This window comes from Psammomys obesus, unplaced genomic scaffold (assembly GCF_907164565.1).
Source record: "Psammomys obesus unplaced genomic scaffold, mPsaObe1.curated_primary_1811, whole genome shotgun sequence".
In the NCBI taxonomy this organism is placed as follows: Eukaryota; Metazoa; Chordata; class Mammalia; order Rodentia; family Muridae; genus Psammomys; species Psammomys obesus.
This window is the reverse complement of record NW_026593947.1, coordinates 2,785,516-2,803,814: the sequence shown is the minus strand read 5'-3', so window position 1 is coordinate 2,803,814 and position 18,299 is coordinate 2,785,516. Positions and strand designations below refer to the sequence as shown.

The window sequence follows — 18,299 nt, the reverse complement described above, 5'->3', positions numbered from 1 at the left end:
CCTTCTTTTTTCTTCTTCCTCCTTCTCTTCTTCCCCTCCTTCTCCTCAAACTCCTTTTTTTCCTCCTCCTACCTCTTCTTCCTTCTCTTCCTCCTCCTTCTCCTGCTCTTCTTCCTATTCTTTCTAGTCTTCCTAAGCCTTCTTCTTTCATCCCCCACACTTCCTTTTCCTCCTCCCTCTCCTCCTTTTCCTCCTCCTCTTCATTTTTCTCTTTCCTCTTCTCCTTCTCCTCCCCCTCCTCCTCCTTCTCCTCCTGCTCTTCTTCTTTCTCTTCCTCTTCCTTATCCTACTCCACCTCCTCTTCCTTGCCCTCCTACTAATCCTTCCCTCCTCCAACTCCTCTGTCTCCTCCTGCTTCTCATCCTTCTCTTCATCCTTGTTCTCCTCTTCCCCTCCTCTCCTCCTCTTCTCCTTCTGCTCCTCCTACTCCTGTCCTTCTTCCCCTATACCTCTGTCTTCCTGTTTCTCCTCCTCCTCCTCTTCCTCCTTCTCCTTCTCTTCCTCCTTCTCTTTCTGCTCCTCCTTCCCCCTCCTCCTCTTGCTCATTATCCTACTTTTCCACCTGTTTTCCACCTCCTTCTCCTTTCCTCCTTAACTCCTTCCCCTCCTTCTCCTCCTCTTCCTCCTTCTTCTCTTTCTTCTCCTCCTCCTCTTTCTCCTCCTCCTTCTCTTCTTCCCCTCCTTCTCCTCTTTCTTCTTCTCTTTCTCCTTTTTCTTCTCCTCCTCCTTCTCTTTGTCCTCCTTCCCCTCCTTCTCCTCCTCTCCCTCCTTCTTCTTTTTCTTCTCCTCGTTCTTCTCTTCCTCCTTTTCCTTATCCTCCTTCTCACCAGGAGGGTGATGGCAAGGGCATGGGACAGGCTATGGCAAATGTACAAATATTCAGAGCCTCATGGTGGCCGGCTGAGGGGAGTTCGGACACCATGTCTGTGCCAACATCAGGTGGGGGCGGGACTCGTGATGCTCACTCTCAGGATGAATCACTTGAAAACCAGCTGCGGGGGATATCGGGAGTAACAGGATGGAGCCCTGTGCCACCAGAGAAGTTTCTTCTGTTGTGCTGAGCTGGTATTGGTTACACTCATTCCTATACCCGGGTATTTTTCTTAATGCACAATCATGGGAAGATAGTTTCCCTGTTCACAGTGGGGGGATGGGTGGGCATGGGCTGTAACAGGCAGGAAGGGTGCACAGGGCACAGGAGTGTGAAAGCACACGGCACCTGCACAGTGGACCCTGAGAGCCCATCACAGAAGCTGACACAGGTCAGTGTGGGTGTGTCCGGAATCCCTGTGGGGCCGCCTGGTCAGGTAAGGTGACAGGGGGCAGAGCCAGGGAGCAAGCACAAGGGCGTCACGCAAAGGACTTCACACGTGCAGAGCTTCACACTCACAGAGACACAAGAGAGAAATCCACAGCAGACCAGGACTCACACCTCTCCACGTGGCATTTCCACAGAAGGGAGAGAGGAGGAGACCATTGCACACTGCCACAGGTTCTCAACAAAGTGCAACTAGTGTATGAAGGCTGGCACCTTGGAGAAGCCGAGCTCGGATCCCCAGAACTCACAGGAAAGAGATGCCGCAGGAGTGTGCTCCCTCAGGGAGGACCACCACAGGGAGCTCCTGCCTCAAGGCAGAGGTGAATACAGGCACACACTTACACATATGCTGTGTAAGTGGTCCGGGCTCTCACATGTGCAAGGAGGGGCTCGTACCGTGCACGCCTCCCCACACACAGTAGGAGCTGGAGACGTGGTTCAGTAGTTCACAGCCTCCGCTGCTTTCCCCGGGGACCTGAGCTCTGCGCAGCCTCACTCTGTGCGGAATCTATCGAGTGTGACTCACAGGCAGGTGGCACAGCGTGAGTGCCAGGGAACAGAGGGGGCAGGGAGTGCGGCAGGGGGTGCACGCCTGAGGCGGGGGGTCAGCGCGCTTTGTACAAGGACGGAGGCCGCCACCACATTACACAGAACGGCCTTGGAAATATTAGTGTAAATACTCTCACGAGGCGTGACACAGATACCCTGACTCAGCCCTCACACTGCGTGTGTGTGACCACATTACCACTAACCCTGAAATACACGTGGTAGTTGAAACACCGGCAGCTTCCCACTCACACTCAGCCAGTGAGGAGAGAGTGTGGGTGTCAGGCAGCGTGTGAAGCACTCTGCACGCACCGTCTGGTGAGTCACCCTCCATCCCCACTTGATTCGCACAAAAGGAAACTGAGGCAGCCAGAGGCCCAGAGCACACTCAGCAGAGGTGGGGTCACCGTGCCCAAGCACCCACACCCAGCCAGAGCCCAGCGCCATGCACGAGGGTCCTGTGTCCAAGACACACACATGGGGGCAAACACGGCCCTTGACGGGGCGTGTGCATTGCCTCTTTCAGGGCAAGCAGAGGACGGCACACTTACATGGATCGGTGAGGCAGGGTCGGGCTGGACACTCTAGAACACAAAAAGAGGGCCTGGGTCACCTCACGATTGCAAGGCTCTGCTGGCGACAGTCCACACACATGCACACACATGCCCGCTCACACACCCTCACACACACACACACTCACACGCACAGAAGCTGGCTCTTGCCTTGAGCAGGGAGTACTGGCAGCTCGCCATCACCACGCAGAAGAGCACGACCCACAGGTCTTTGCAGAAGCCACGACTGAGCGTGAGGAAGCCCAGGAGTGAGACCAGGACGCCGAGCACAACCGCCGCCATGTTCTCTGCCACGTCCTCAGTCCTGTGCAGACACAAGCAGCTGCAGTGAGAACCACGAGGTCAGAAGAGCGTGTCGATGGGAGCAGGTCCTCACGCTCTGTTCACTGAACTGTTCCCGGCCCCACGGACCCCACACACCCAGGTCCCACTCGTGAGGGAGGACAGGCACCAGGGGCGTGTCCTGCATGGGGCTGGCACCCAGCACACACTTCTTGAGTGAGACACAGATAGATAGATAGACACACACACACGAGTGCCTGGCAGCTTACCGATCCAGCAGGGCCAGCAAGGTGAGCCGGTCATACCACACTTTGATCCACCTCCCGGGGAAGATGAGGAACTTGTGAAACTGCTCCCGGCTAAACTTCCCGGAGGAGTGTGACGAGTCTTCCGCGTCCTGACGCACGTGCTTTCCAGGTCAGACACAGACAGAGCAGAGAGAGCATCACCGGGCAGGCCTTGTCACGGAAGCACGCCCACGGTCACTCTCCCGGGGCCTGAGGGGTGGGTGGGGCTAAAAGGGCAGTGGGCCTGGGCTCAGGTCTCAGCACGCAATGGAGGCTCACAACCATGTGTAATACATACATACAACACGCACATGCACACACACACACACACACACACACACACACACACACACGGGAGGCCAAGGGCCTCTACAGCAGCCGTGACCAGCGACGCTGGCACTCACATACCCGAGGGGTCTCCGAGTGTGTCCTCCGAGCCATCATGAGCAACAGCTGCTGCTGGAGGGCGCCGAGCGCGGGGTCCCCCGAGGACGGGTCGGGGCTCCCGGAAGTGTTGGTGCTGGACGAGCTGAGCAGAGCGTCTCTGCGAACGGGATCGGAGCGCACTGTTGGTGAGCAGCCTGTGCTCGGTGCCTGTGTTTATTGCACCCAGGAGGCCAGCGGTGTGCAGCCCAGGAAGGGACTACGGTCTGAGTGAGCAAGGAGGCCGACTGCAGGCCCAGGCCCGGACTCGTGGCTGAGTGGATGCTCGCTCAGCTCTGATTTGTATGTGGGTGTGAGTATGTGACCAATGCGGGTGAAGGCCTGGGACCCTGAGAACCCGTGTGACACTCACATCAACTGTGAACCGGCAGTTCATCGCCTGAGAGACCAGCGGCTGCGTACGGCGGTGAGGACGTCTAGGGAGGGTCAACTGGGGTGGAAGGCCCACCCTGAGTGTGTGTGTGAGCACGCGTGTGCGCGATACTTAACGTCTTGGACAGAATAAAGGCAGAGGTGTGGGGAACACCGACCTCATCTCCCTCTGCTTCCTGGCTGTGAACCCATGTGACTCCCTCAGCCATGGCGTCCTCGCCATGATGGAGTGCGTGTGCGCCCAGTCTGTGTGCTAGGGCTCACAGCGGTGGAGTGTGCCCTCAAGACGGCTCAGAGGTTAGAGCACCGGCGGCTCTCCCAGCCTGGGTCCAGTTCCCAGCACACACTCACACAGACAGCAGATCTGGCGCCCTCTGCTGGTGTGCAAGCACACGCACAGGCAGAGCACTAATAAACGAAATCCGTCTTTAAAACAGTCACACGGGGCCTCTCTGGAGCAGTCCAGACTTTTTAACTGTTGAACTCATTTTTACGTGTGTGTGTGTTCGAGAATAGGTGCCGGCCTGTGTTCACAATCACCACGTGAGCGCAGGGCCACTGAGCAGGAAGAGGAAGTCAGGCGTGACAGAGGCGATAGCTCAGGCTAGCCTCCTCACTGCCCTGCATCCAAGGCGGCCTCCACACCTCCGGGACCACAGTGTGCACCACCGCGCTGTTCAATGCTCGCTGGAGGTGAACGGAGCCTCGGCTCCATCTGGCCAACTGAGTCACCCCTGGTTCCTAAACCGCTGTTGACAGTCTCCGTGTGGGAAGCCCATGACAGGCCAGTTCCATGGCCATCGTCTGTGATTCTCCAGGCACACACGCACTTCTAACACGCTGCGTGTGACAGGTTTGCCTCCAGGTTTACTCGGATCCCTGAGCCGGGACTGGTGGCTGCTCCACAGCTGCCGAGCTGGGCAGCCGGCCTGGGCACTGCCATGAGGGCGCTGTCTAGTGTGCAAGCTGAATCGGCACGGAGGAGCTCACCCCCGCAGGAGCCGGGAACATGCAACACCCCACAACCTCCCCACGTCCCGTTCCTCCCCCACCACAGCCACGGAAACCGTCCTGCTGAGTCTCCATGTTGCAGATACGCTCTGCCCTAAGCGCCACGGAGAAACGCCACCGCTCCACCCCAGGCCGTGTGCCCCGTTCGGGGGAGCGTGCAGGCCCCAGCACTGTCCACACACCCAGACCCGGGCCGAGCACACTCACCTGGCCCGAGACACACAGTCCGGGTTCGAGGGAGCGTGCTGCCCGGAGGAGCCGTCCTTCTGGTTTCCAGACTTTAAGTAACAGGATCTGATTTCTCCTGTGAAATCACGGGATTTGAGCAAAGAGCATCACACACACACACACACACACACACACACACACACACACACACACACTATCTGTGAGGCACACGTGTCTTCAGGCTCAAGGCAGCCTGCAGAGTGGCCAGGCTGGTCTTGTTCTCTTTGCCACTTGAAGCAGAAGTTCGTTTAGCAAAGGAGAACGACATTTAAAATCACTTATAGAAGAGTTTTACAGGGCCACCTGGTCGCCCCCACAGTGCTCACCACGTCACCGCCTTTGACCTACTTCTCACCGCTTCTCCGTTAGTCACTCAGCTCACACTTGCTTCCTTGGTTTCCCTTTCCCTCTCCTGTGGTCCCGGCCTGTGGCGGTCACCCCCCGCCCCATGGCCGTCATCCCCCCGCCCCATGGCATCCTCCACGGCTCACCGTTCTCGCCGATGAAGACGTGCATGGCGTCCAGGGACACCTCCTCCTGCACGGATGTGTCAGGGCCGCTGATGACCTGCAGCACTGAGCTGTCCTGCTGGGAAGTCACCCTGTAGATGATCTGCCTCTGCCGGCTGCCCTGCAAACTGAAAGTGCTCGTGTCAGGGATGGTGCGCGCGGGGCGGCTGGAAGTCAGCTTGATGCAAGCGAGGAGTCGCCAGCAAGGAGGGATGCTGGGGGGGCACCACCATGGGGTGAGGCTGCGGCAAACCTTCGGGGAAGCTTCTTAACCAGGGACTGGTGGGGAGGCTGGCCAAGCCTGGGCTGCTGCGCTCCAAGTTCAGTCAGAGGCTACTCAGAAAATGTTCGCCATCTGGTCTACACACACACACACACACACACACACACACACACACACACACACACCAGGAATTCTTCACCCTCCCCAAAGTATTTCAAGGAGCGACAGAGTCCTTACAGCGCTGTGCCCTTGGGTGGCTGCACGAGCACCGGGCTGGCATTTGCGTGGTCTTGTCCCAGCAAGCTTGGCTTTCCTGGCCGGGCATCACATCCACTGGGCCTCTCCGTCTCCGCAGCTTCGTCCTTGGTTCCTGGAGAAGTGTGATCTGGAAGACACAGCTTTCCGTGTTAATAACAGGAACTGGGGCAGCCATCCCAGCGCTCAGGGCACACGCAGCCCCGGAACAGGAAAAGTGAGAACACTCCAGCCAACTGTCCCAGCACTGAGGCTGAGGCAGGAGGATAGCTGTGAGTCCCAGCCCAGCGGGAGCTACACAGAGAGACTCTGCCTCGAAATCCAGCAACAACAGAACTCCACACAGTCCGGGTGTGGTAATGCACCCCTCTAATCCTGACATGGAGTCTAAGGCAGGGGACTCCCGGGAGTTTGAGGCTAGCCTGGTCTATACATGAGATTCTGCGCTGCGTGCCAGAGAGATTCGGGAAGGAAGAGGGGATGGCTGGTTTTGAGACATGAGTTCCTGTTCCGAAGTGTGAAAGTCTAAAGCTGCATTCGAAACAGAGACACACACATACATGTGACACACACTGCTCCGCCTCCCACGGACTCCACACAATCTGCCAAGGGATCCAGGGACTCTCTTCACTGGACTCAGAGGCCCTGTGATGTCCTGCACCTGAGCTGTCACAGGGTCCTAATACGAGCGCCCGGCCTCACACCAAGAGACTGACACTGACAATCTGTTCCCGACCCCACTGAGAGTTCTAAGCTCTCACCAGTCTCTCTGTTCACTCCTTTCTCTGCTGGCTGAGGGTGGACAGGGTGAGGTGGACAGGGTGGGGGTGAACAGGGTGAAGGTGGACAGGGTGAAGTGGACAGGGTGGGGATGAACAGGGTGAGGGTGGACAGGGTGGGGGTGGACAGTGGGGGGTAAACAGGCTGAGGGGGAACAGGGTGGGGTGGACAGTGGGGGGTGGACAGGCTGAGGGGGAACAGGGTGGGGGTGGACAGGGTGAGAGTGGACAGGGTGGGGTGGACAGTGGGGGGTGGACAGGCTGAGGGGGAACAGGGTGGGGGTGGACAGGGTGGGGTAGACAGGGTGCGGGTGAACAGGGTGCGGATGGACAGGCTGAGGGGGAACAGGCTGAGAGGGAACAGGCCCTGTGAGGATGGACAGCTGTCAGTCACAGCCTGGGATGTTGGCCTCGTGCAAAGGAAGGCTCAACACATTCTCTCCATCTGCTGCAACTACCTTAAGGTCAACAACAACAACAGGTGTCCAGAAGTGAGCAGGAGCAGCGGGGCAATAGGCACACTCACAGTCGCCATTAGACAGCAGTGTAGACAAAGGGCCCTGGGTCCCTCCGCTGTGTGGACCCCGCTGGCGTGTGGGCACACACTCACACACACACAGGGCTTGGACGGTGGTCATGAGTCAAGAGTGTCACTGCACCCCGACAGCAGTCCTCTCGATTTTCCCGGTCATTGGAGGAGATCCCTGACCTCTGCCCTGACACCAGGTATCCCCTGACGTCTGTGTCCAGTGTGTCTGGCCAGAAATGTTGAGATTTGATTCGACGGTCTGTCTGGCTGAAGCCTGACACAGAGGGGCAGGAGAGGTAGTGCCTGCCCACACCACCTGCTCAGGGCACACCTGCTCCTCTTCTTCAATGGGGACACTCCCTGGGTCAGAGTGTCTCCCCTCCCCCACAGCCTGGGTTTGCTTTACAACCAGAACATGCTGGCGTTTTATTTTCCTAGACACGGAGTATTTCCTGTAAAATGACGAACACTAAGGATGCCCTGTCCTCACAAGAGCTTCCGTTGCTGTGAAGAGATGCCGTGGCCGCAGGAACTCTGATAGAGGAAAATGTTTTATCAGGCTGCCTCACAGTCAGAGGTTCAGTCCATGGCCAGTATGGCAGGAGCGTGGCAGCACACCCAGGGCTGGAGCATGGCTGGCGGCGTGCTGTCCATGCGGGGCTGGGAGCAACTGACAGTTCTACATCTGATGGGCAGGCAGGAGGAAGACAGAGCACGAGGCCCATCTCGGGCTTCTGAAACCCCAAAGCCCACCCCAGTGACACACTTCCTCCAACAAGGTCACGACTCCTAATGGTGTGCTCCCCATGGCCTTATGGGGCGGCACTATAACTCAAAATACCGAGTACCCATTCTTAACTGACGTCTTCACTTTAAAGACCAAAGCTCTCAAGCTGACAATCTTCCAAGTCAGTGGAAAACAGTAACATCTGGACACAATGGGGCACATTGACAGGAGGCCACAGAAACAGCTTCCCTTTTTCGGTAGCTGTTTATTCAGAATGGAAATGCCTTCTCCAGCATGGACGCTCACAACTGAAGATTGCTCACACGCCTCAGAAACCCCCTCCCCCAAGTTTTCAAGCAAAATCAGGGTTTGGGGGACATTTTCCAATGGGAAGTCTTCTGAGGTGACACAGATGCCTTTTTGGGTCACAGACAACAATGACTCACTACGTCATTAGGTTAGGCTGGGACAGAAGGTTTCTTTGGTCTGTCCTTGGTGGCCTGTCTGAGACTGACAGACGTCTGCTCGTATCTTCCTGAGGAAATCACGTGCCTATGTCACAAATAACTGTTCAAATAGTGTCCTTGGGTAGCACCTTTAGGATATGGTTTTATAGAAATTTCCAGAGGCTAAGAGACTGCAAAAGCAGAAATGACATCAGTTAATACAAAAGAGATCTTGAAAGGGTTAAATTAGCAGAACTAACTCTGTGTTCTTTCTCAGACTCCATCCAAGGTTAGCTTGTCCCTGGAATACCTTGGTTCCCACCATTAAGATCTGATACCCGCCCCCCCCCACACACATAACCTTAAGTTCTGAGAAAAAAACCATAGAATGTTCTCAGCAGCTTGTAGCTAGACACGGCAACTGAGGCAGACCAATAAGGACAGGTCAGTTAAGAAAACATCAGTTGTTCCCAGGGTCGCAGTGCTCCTCTTGTCAAGCTGTTCCTTTCTGTGGTTTAGCCAGATGCTGTCAACAAACTAGGTCAAAGTGCATTTCACTCCTTTTCCATTTGTCCAGTCATGTAATGCCAAGGCTTGGAGGTCCCTGCTTGTGTTTTTTTCCTTTAAAAACCCTGTCCTCCCAGACCTCGGGGCTGCTCTCCCAACCTGCTGTGTCAGGAGGGATTGCGACCCAAGCTCAAGCTTGAATAAAGACCCTTGTGTGTTTTGCATTAGACTCTTGTTCCTTGTTGTCTCTTAAGGGTCTTGTGATCTAGGCATAACATTCGGGGGATGTCTACCACAGACCTCCAGGACCCCGACCCGGATGGTCTTGTGCTGGCTGGTAAGTGTCTCTGTGCAGGGTCTGTGTTTGTGTTTACTGTCAGTTCTGAAAAGCCTTGAGGTGTCTGTACAAGCTGTAATATGTGGCTAAAAATGGACATGTTGGATAGTCACAGCTGTGGGGGTTAAGGGAGATATCCCTGGCCCTGGGGTGGACAAGGAATCCCACCATCTGTGCTGCTTTCGGTTTCTGCAGCTGGAGTCTGTGAGTCTGAGTTTTGGGATTCACTTCTGTTTTCAGTCTTGGAGCAGCTACTTTGTTCGTGTCTGTCTTTCTGTTTTCTGCCTTGTGTTGGTGTGTCTTCGTATTGGACTGTGACAGACGCTATGGGATAGACTGCTTCTAACTCCCTAGACTTAATTTTTGTCCATTTCTGGGAAGCCCTGGTCTGGCAGGTCTCTGCCAGTGCGCTGGTCTCTGCCACTGCTCCGGTCTCTGCCACTGCTCCAATCTCTGGTGGCAAGGTCTTCCAGAGAGTCCAGTTGCTTGGGAATGCAGCCCGCCCACTGAGAGGCTTCTGTGCAGGCAGGTAGCTCTTAAAGGGGCAACAGCAGCTTCTCGGATAAGAAAGCGACACACCTCTATGGTCATAAGAACTGGATTCAACAGGAAGTGAGATATTCCTCCCATGAAATTACAGCTAAAAGAAGTAAAAATAAGTTTTGTCTGTCTGTTTTGAATATATAAGTTTACTATGTTTTGTATATCTTGGTTGCTTATTATTGGTTATTACGTATGTTAAAATTTTATATAATTTCTGTCCTGCCTTAAAAACCAGGTTTAAAAATAAGGCTTAAAACTGTTTATATGAGATATTAAAGCTGCACCTCCCTGTGTTTGTTCACAAGAACGTTTCTTGCTGGCAGCCAAGGTTTACAACATCCAAATCCTACACTTGGTGTTGATTTTAGAGGCGCTGATCTGCTTGTACTGATAGAATTTGGTTTTGGCTTCTAAAAACTATGGCTCTACTCTATCACTTCACTCTGGATATTCTAATACTGCAAAACAGATTTTGGAGGATATTTAAATGCTTAAGGTTATGAAACATTTTAAAGCTTATCAGGCATTTTAAAGTAACGGCCTTGGGCAGTCTAACAAAGAACTTAGAACAGTTTCTCAACCCTTTGGGAGAGGTCAAAAGACCTTGGTGTTTATTTTATTAATTTTATCAATTGAAACCAAGCCATACTGTTTGAGCCAATTAAAAAAAAAATGCAGATTTTGCAATGTATCATATCAAGATGGTAAAAACACATGGAATGACTTAGTAAAAAAATGATAAAAAGGATTTTGATGGAAATTTTTATGTTGTCTGAAAAGCAAGAGACAGGGATAATAAAAGAAAGAAAAGAAAAGAAAAGAAGAGAAAACAAATAAATAGCTTGTCTAAAGTAAAAATGTCTGGTTAAACCAGAAGAATGGAGCTAGGAAAGGCCTAACTGAAGGCATATAGAATGTTACGGAAGGTCAGAGTAAGTATAGAAAGCCATAGGGAATATGAACTGTATTTTCTTTGGTTTTTCATACCTGCAAATATGATTTGAGAAAGAACTGTAAAATATGTTCTTCATTTAAAAGGCTGGTGATTCTTCGATGCAAAATGTTTTCTTATGCTCTTTAAAGGGGGAAGAGGACTACAGCTCCATGTTAGCCCAGGGTTATATTCAAGTCATTGTTAACCATTGTATAAAATATATGCCTGGCTGCCAGTTCCTAAATAAATGATTTAATGTTGCTTCTTTCAGGCCTACAGATTTGGTATTGCCAGAATAGTCCATCTTTGCTGGGGGCTGCCAGCTGTGTTTAGTTCTCTGTTTAGAGATGAGTGAAACTATTGTTGTGCTTATATTGTTATAAGATTTCAGAAGTTCAGAGTTATGACATTGATTATTAGAGTTTTGATAAGCTGATGGAATACTGAATGTTTATTATCCAGTCACAAGCTTGAGATTTTAATTTCCTTTTGGTTTTCTTCTAGAGATAGACTTAAAGGTGCTTCTCATCATGCTAAAAACATCTGTCTAATCTGTATATATGACCCAAAAGCCATAGCTTTTCCTAGGTCTTAATGCATGACTCTACTCCTGCCGTCTTATAAACACTTGTTAGCTGCTTTTTCTAAAGTATGGATCTCAATACAATGACAATACTAATATACTTCCTTTTGTAAACTAAAATTCATATTAATTTCAGGAAACCAAAAAGTCAGAAGACCAGGATCTGGCGTAGCTCAAACAGACCCCAGATGAGTTTTTACCTTGGTCTTGGGATTCTTCACTTTCCCATTTACTAGACAAGTGTTAACTTCTGTCTCTAGTCTGAATTTGTCTCAGCAGATTTTCACCTGGCTGACAGACTCCATTCGGAGATCAGCCATGGACTGCAAACTGAAATCTGTAAGTGCTGGAAGCTGAAGTAAACCAGTCCAGCCAATGTGATGTCTCCATATCTCTTCAACTGGATTGCTAATTAGATGGTTCCCCATTGCCCAGCCTTCAGCTGGCATGTCAGCCCTCTTAGCTCTTGATACCAATGGTCCTATTGTTAGAACTGAAGCAATTTCAGAAGATGAGACCTTTGCCCATAATCCCACCTAACAGGCTGAAACGCTAAGTCAAAAGGGGCTCCCTGACATCAGCTATTGTCTTGGGGACCTGCTTAGCTGGAGCAGGAACTGGTATTGCAGCAGTGGGTGTACAAAGCCAGAATTATAACAGCTTAAAGGCAGATACTAATAAAAATATTCAATGCCTTGAGGACTCAATCACACATTTAGAAAGATTGTTGACTCCCTGGCAGAAATAGCAGAACAGAGGGGCTTAGATCTGTTGTCTTTTACAGCAGGACGGGCTGTGTGCCATCCTTAGAGAGAAATGTTGTTTTTATGTAAATCACTCGGGAATGATTAGGAAATCCTTAGCAAAAATAGCAAAAAGGCTGGAGAGACACTGGAAAGAGGATTCCAGAGGATGGTTTAAATCCTGACATAATAGTTCTCCTTGGTGAAGGTTAGGGACAACCTGGCTAAATGTGAAAAAGAGTACAAAGCAAGCCAAAGCTGGCTTGAATCTTGGGTTAGTGCTTCCCCTTGGTTTACTACTTTGTTATCTGCCTTAACAGACCCTTGCTGATATTGTTACTCGTGCTTACCCTCTGCATATTGAATAGTTTGATTGCCTTTGTTAGACAGAGGTGATGAGGTCCCAGTGTCATCCATGCAATATTGAGGAGTCAGGCCTCTGAGGAGTCCAAGATTGGCCTCCATAGTTACAAGTAGGGGCGGGGAATGAAAGGGTTAAATTAGCAGAACTAACTCTGTGTTCTTTTTCAGATTCCATCTAAGGTTAGCTTGTCCCTGGATTACCTTGGTTCCCACCATTAAGATCTGAAAAAATAAACAACAACAACAACAACAACAACAACAACAAAACCCCCAGAATGTTCTCAGCAGCTTGCAGCTAGACACAGCAACTGAGGCAGATCAATGAAGACGGGGTCCTGTAAGAAAACATCAGTTGTTCCCAGGGTCACAGTGCTCCTCTTGGCAAGCTGTTCCTCTCTGTGGTTTAGCCAGATGCTGTCAACCAACTAGGTCCAAGTGCATTTCATTCCTTTACCCTTTGTCCAATCATGTAACACTAAGGCTTGGAAGCCCTTGCTTGCAGTTTTTCCCTTTAAAAACGCTGTTACCTTGGAGCTTTAATGGCCAGGAAGACCCACTCAGAGAGTGGGTGGCACAAGTTCTGGGCCTGGACTTCCAAACTCTGAGAGCAGAGGATTCTGGGAAGGTAGAGTGGAGGGAGAGCAGGGATGAGTTCATTCTCTGTGGTGGTCTGAATGAGCCGGCCTCCACAGGCACTGTCAGGAGGCCCTGGTGGAGGAAGTGTGTCCCTGGGGGCAGGCTCTGAGGTCTCAGAAGCTCAAGCTGGGCCAGTGTGTCACCATCTCTTCCTGCTGCCTGAGGACCCAGGTGTCGGACTCAGCTGCCTCCCCAGTGCAGGGCCTGCTGTGCATCCCCAAGCCTGTGTGCCACCATGCTTCCCGCAGTGACAGTGACGGACTAAAACTCTGAACTGTGGACCAGCCCCAGTGGAATGTTTTTTCTTATGAGAGTTGCCATGGTCATGGTGTCTCTTCACAGCAAGGGAAGCCCCAAGACATCTTCCCTCTGCTCTCGGCTGTGGGTGTGACATAACTGGCTGCTTGTCTTCCCGCCTGAATGCCCCACAGTGGTGAACTATGACCTGGAACTGTTTGTAAGAAGCACAAACCCTGTCTCCCCAAAGCCACCTTTGACCAGGTTCTTCATCACAGCTGCAGAAGCAGGACAACTCACCACATCACACCTCCCTGTGGGAATTCGGCTGAGGAGTTTGAGAAGAAGACAGTCTCAAGAAGACAAATCAAATAAAGTGTTCAGAGGGGACAGGGAAGCCAGCACATCAACCCAACACTGGAAAAGGTGGAGGCATGTGGCGCAGGGGTCTAAGGTTATCTTCTGCTCCATAGCTAGCTTGGAGACAGCCTGGGCTACATGAGGCCCTGTTTCACACACTGAAAGGGCTGAGCGTGCAGGTGTGGCTCAGGCAGAGGGGACTCTTCAAATTCAAAGGTCACTCCCACCTCGTTGTGAGCTCTGGGCCAGCATGGGCTACATGTGACTGGTGAGACTGTTCCTGGGTGAAGCCACCAATGTGAGGGCGACAGTCTGAGACTCACATGGTGGAAGGCAGGACTCAGAGACTCCCCTGGGCTCCGCAAAAACTCCGAGACAGAAACAAACAAACGAGCAAAAATAAAGGTAGGAGAACTCTCATCTCAAACATGTCTGTGCCTTTGCTTTGTGTGCCACCAGTTTGAAACTTAACAGAACTGGGGGATCCACTCCAGCGGCCAGTAGGGACCTGAGCCAAGAGCCGAGAGCAGAGAGCTTCTCTCAGCTGAGCAAACACAGCCTGCATGTCACAGCCAGTTCCCCATGCATGTGCTTGGTGTAGACACCAACATGACGAAGCCAGTGACACAGCACTGTGGGATGTTAAAGCTAGGAGACAGAGTGACTCCTGTTTGGGGCCATCATTTTTGTCAAAGGGGAAACTGCTGCCCTGGAAAATGACCCTGCCAGGACATGCAGGGACCCGGGGCCCAGATGGGCGCTTGTGGTCTCATCAGGGGAAAAGCATCGAGGAGTGTTGAGCCTTGACTTTATCTAAAGCGTCAGTTTGCATGGGGGAGAAGCAAGTTGCTGCAAGATTCACCCATGTTCAAATTCAAGAACTCTAGAAGTCTCGGCACTGATAACCGATGCCGGTGTTGGCACTGTGGCAGTGAGCGAGGACCGTCCGTTAAGGAGATATGGGCACACCTGCCATCCATCACAAATAAAGGGCTCAAGACTTGGCCTGGCATGAGTCAGGAACTACAGAGTGTCTGCTGTGTGTGCAACCAGGAAGAACTGAAATTTCCACATGCTGAAACAATTTGTAGAAAAAATAAGACGTGTGTTGGTGTGTATGCTGGTGTGTATATGTGTGAGTGTGTGTACACCTGCACACCTGTCTGTGCACCTGAAAGCCAGAGGTCAATACGAGGTGCTGTCCTGGGTTGCTTTCAAGACTCTTTCATGGACTCTAGAGCAGGCCGCTCGTTGGGTCCCCAGGATCCCCCTCCTCTGTCTACCCAGCATCCCGCCTCCGTCTACCCAGCCCGGATCACAGATGCTCACTGCCCTGGTGGGTTCTTCCCTCTGTGGTTCTGGGGGTCAGACTCGGGTCCTCATGCTCACGTGCAAACAGCCTGCCAACTGAGTCACCCTCGGCAACACAGTGATTCTGTAACAGAATATATGCCTGGTGCTGACACCCAGAGGGCCTGTCACCAACGCCAAAGAGCTGGTGGAAACAGAGTGAGACCACCGCTCCTTTCCCTGGACACAAACACCCATGGCCCCTATGGAAGCCAGCCTCTCCACCTCCTCACCCCCGAATAGAGCCTCACGTTTCCTGTGGTGTGAGCCGATGCAGGTGAGGCCTCCCCGACCCAACACTAGAATATGGAATCACGACAAGACCCAGAACCTTCTGAGCAGCAGCATGGCACTGCAAGAGGAAGCTTGCATGCCTTCAGGTGACATGGCACAGTTCAGAGCACACAGCCCTCATGGCTGTGTGTGGGGAAGAGCCAGGACACAGTGCACACACACACACACACACGTGTCACACTCAGGTCTTGCCCTAGAAGCGTCTCATTGTGTGCAGCCTAACAGTCTAAAGCCTTAGGCAGCGAGACTGTGAGCCACGTCCAGGCATTCTGGCCAAGGGCAGCTCACCACAGTCCAGGGCAGCACACACAGTGAGAGACCAAAGAATTAAAAATTAGGTTTTGTTTTGTTTTTTTAGGTGTTGGTTTAAAGTTTAAAGCACAAGCCTAAAAAGGGCCAGACAGGTGGAGCCATGTCCACCTGCAAGGAAGAACTAACTGAACTGCATTATTTCCTGTCCACTAGAGATACAGTTGCTAGGAAACCAGCCCCTCTCCCCTAGGACAACCAAACAAGGGAAGCCAGACCAGACCGTTAGTGGTTTGGGTCCTTCCTATAGCCAATCAATTCAAAATGCAACATCCCCTTTTGTGTTTCAAACAAAAGATGCTTGCCAGGCAGGAATGCCCCTGCTTTAAAGACTCTGGGAGGGACTGGAATCTTTAGACCACCTACCTACCATGAGCATGGGGCTCTCGGCTCTCAATGCCTTCGGTGGTGAAGGTGTGTGAGCCCAAGCTATAGCTTGTAATGAAAAGATTCTCAGGTGTTTTGCAACGGACTGGACTCCTGGTGGTCTCCTGGGGTCTTGCAAATAGGGCCCAACAGCAGTAAGTATGACCTCTATCCATGTGAGGGACACAGGACACACAGGCACCCACATTAACGTGCACAGGTATGCACACACACACACACACACACAGCAACAAAATGCCCCCTGAGAGCTGGTGCCCAAGACTGGTGGAGGACAGACTGCCACTATCACCTTCCACGCTCACCTTCCACGCCCACCTGCACTCCAGTCCCCACAGCTGCCTCAGGCACCTTGGCTGAGCTGATGGACTCCAGCAGGGAGACAAACTCCAGGAAGTTGGACTCGGGTGGGGTGTGTCCATCCTTGGCCTCCAGGTCTGACTTGGACGTGGGGATGGGCTTCTCGCCCTCGTTCGCCACCTCCCGGGTGCTCCTGCTCAGGAAGACGTCGGTCCCGCTGTCCACGCTGAGCACACGCGCGTGCCTCTTCTCATGGCTGCCCCTACAGGAGGCCGGGTCGAGCTTGGCCTGGGCCTCCCTGCTCTCGCCAGCCTCAGGGTTCACATGGGCCGAGGGCGGAGTGGGTGCAGTGCCTGGTCCCCGGGTGTCACACGAGCAGGGCCCAGGACACTGGGTGGAGCATACCACGGCCACCGTGTCCTCGGTCCCTCCTGCTCCGTCCTCCGTTAGCTGGAGGGTGATCAGAGGGATCTGGGCGTGCCCAGGGTCTCCAGCAGGCTCTCCATCCAGCCTGTCCGAGCTGGTCACCCTCGAATGCAGTGTGCTGTCCAGCTCACTCCCGGAGCTTGGGGTGCTGCTCACAGTGACGACTATCCTGACAGGCTCGTGCAGACTTGGGGGGTCCCCGGGCTGGGAGGTGTCGACGAGGGTCACTGCCACCTCGCCATCCGAGCTGGTGGCCTCCTGGGCCCGGCCAGGTGTGACAGGTGTGACGGGCGTGCGGGCCAGGACTGTATCATACTCGCAGCGGCTGCTGCCCAGGCTATTGTGGGGTGACCCTTCAGGTGGCTGGGGCCTGCCGGGGCCAGGCGAACCCCCAGGCTGTGGGATGAGAGCTGGGCACCCGCCCCATGGCTGGATGGACACGTCAGATTGTGACAGCGACAGGCGAGGCATCCTTGGGGCTGCGGGGCCCCCCAGGCCACACTCAGAGCCACGGCGGGGACGCTGGCCGGGGGCACAGGGGGCCTCCTTCCCTCCTGTCACGGTGGCCTGCTGCCCCGGGTCTGCGGGCCTGGGCTCTGGCACATGACCCCGGGAGGCGTGGTTCTCTGACTTCATGCCTGGGGAGGTGGACACAATGCCCTCGGGCTGGTTTTCTGACAGAACAACGCCTGCTCGAGTGACAAGGGTGAATGAGGGTGAGTGCAAGGCCTCAGGGCAAGATGTGAAAAATCAAAACCCAAACCAAAACAGACACACTCAGATGCTTCTCTGTACACACACACACACACACACACACACACACACACACACACACACACACACACTCGGGAGCATGTACACTCAGGTGCCCGGATGTGGAAGCCCAAGGTCACCTCAGCTGCCATCCTTTCAGATCTCCCTTGGAGCCAGCATCCCTCAAGCTGAGCCTCAGCCCCTGGACACTGAGCCTCCTCACCCCCACCTCTCCTCCATGCTGAGACTGTGTCTTCACATCCACCTTCTCAATGTGGGATCTACAGATCTGACTGGGCCCACGTGTTTACATGGCCAGTGCTTTACCTGCGGAGCGAGCCAGTGAGTGAGTGGGTGGGCTAGCCCTTCTACTGCAGCTCCCAGGGCTATGTTCACAACGACACACACTCTTCTTCCTCCCTTCCTTAGTTCTTCTTTTTTCTTTCTTCCCCCTCCCTTCCTTCCTTCTTTCCTCCCTTCCTTCCTTCTTTCCTTCCTTCCTTCCTTTCTTCCTTCCTTCCTTCCTCCCTCCTTTCCTTCCTTTCCTCCCTCCCTCCCTCTCTTCCTTTCTTCCTTCCTTTCCTCCCTCCCTTTCCTTCCTTCCTTCCTTCCTTCCTTCCTTCCTTCCTTCCTTCCTTCCTTCCTCCCTCTCTCCTTTCCTTCCTTTCCTCCCTCCCTCCCTCCCTCCCTCTCTTCCTTTCTTCCTTCCTTT

General features: G+C 53.1%; 1 protein-coding gene across 1 annotated transcript in view; it reads right to left on the bottom strand.

Moving 5' to 3' along the window:
- Nucleotides 1–18,299, bottom strand: part of Pcnx2 (pecanex 2) — a 71,709-nt gene that overhangs the window by 43,951 nt on the left and 9,459 nt on the right. Inside the window, exons 5-12 of the mRNA XM_055617565.1 lie at nt 16,414–17,523; nt 6,030–6,177; nt 5,552–5,697; nt 5,040–5,136; nt 3,414–3,549; nt 2,988–3,127; nt 2,587–2,740; nt 2,216–2,448 (exon numbers count right to left, since the gene is read on the bottom strand). Coding sequence (XP_055473540.1) covers nt 2,216–2,448; nt 2,587–2,740; nt 2,988–3,127; nt 3,414–3,549; nt 5,040–5,136; nt 5,552–5,697; nt 6,030–6,177; nt 16,414–17,523 — 2,164 coding nt within the window. The remainder of the gene's footprint in view (nt 1–2,215; nt 2,449–2,586; nt 2,741–2,987; nt 3,128–3,413; nt 3,550–5,039; nt 5,137–5,551; nt 5,698–6,029; nt 6,178–16,413; nt 17,524–18,299) is intronic.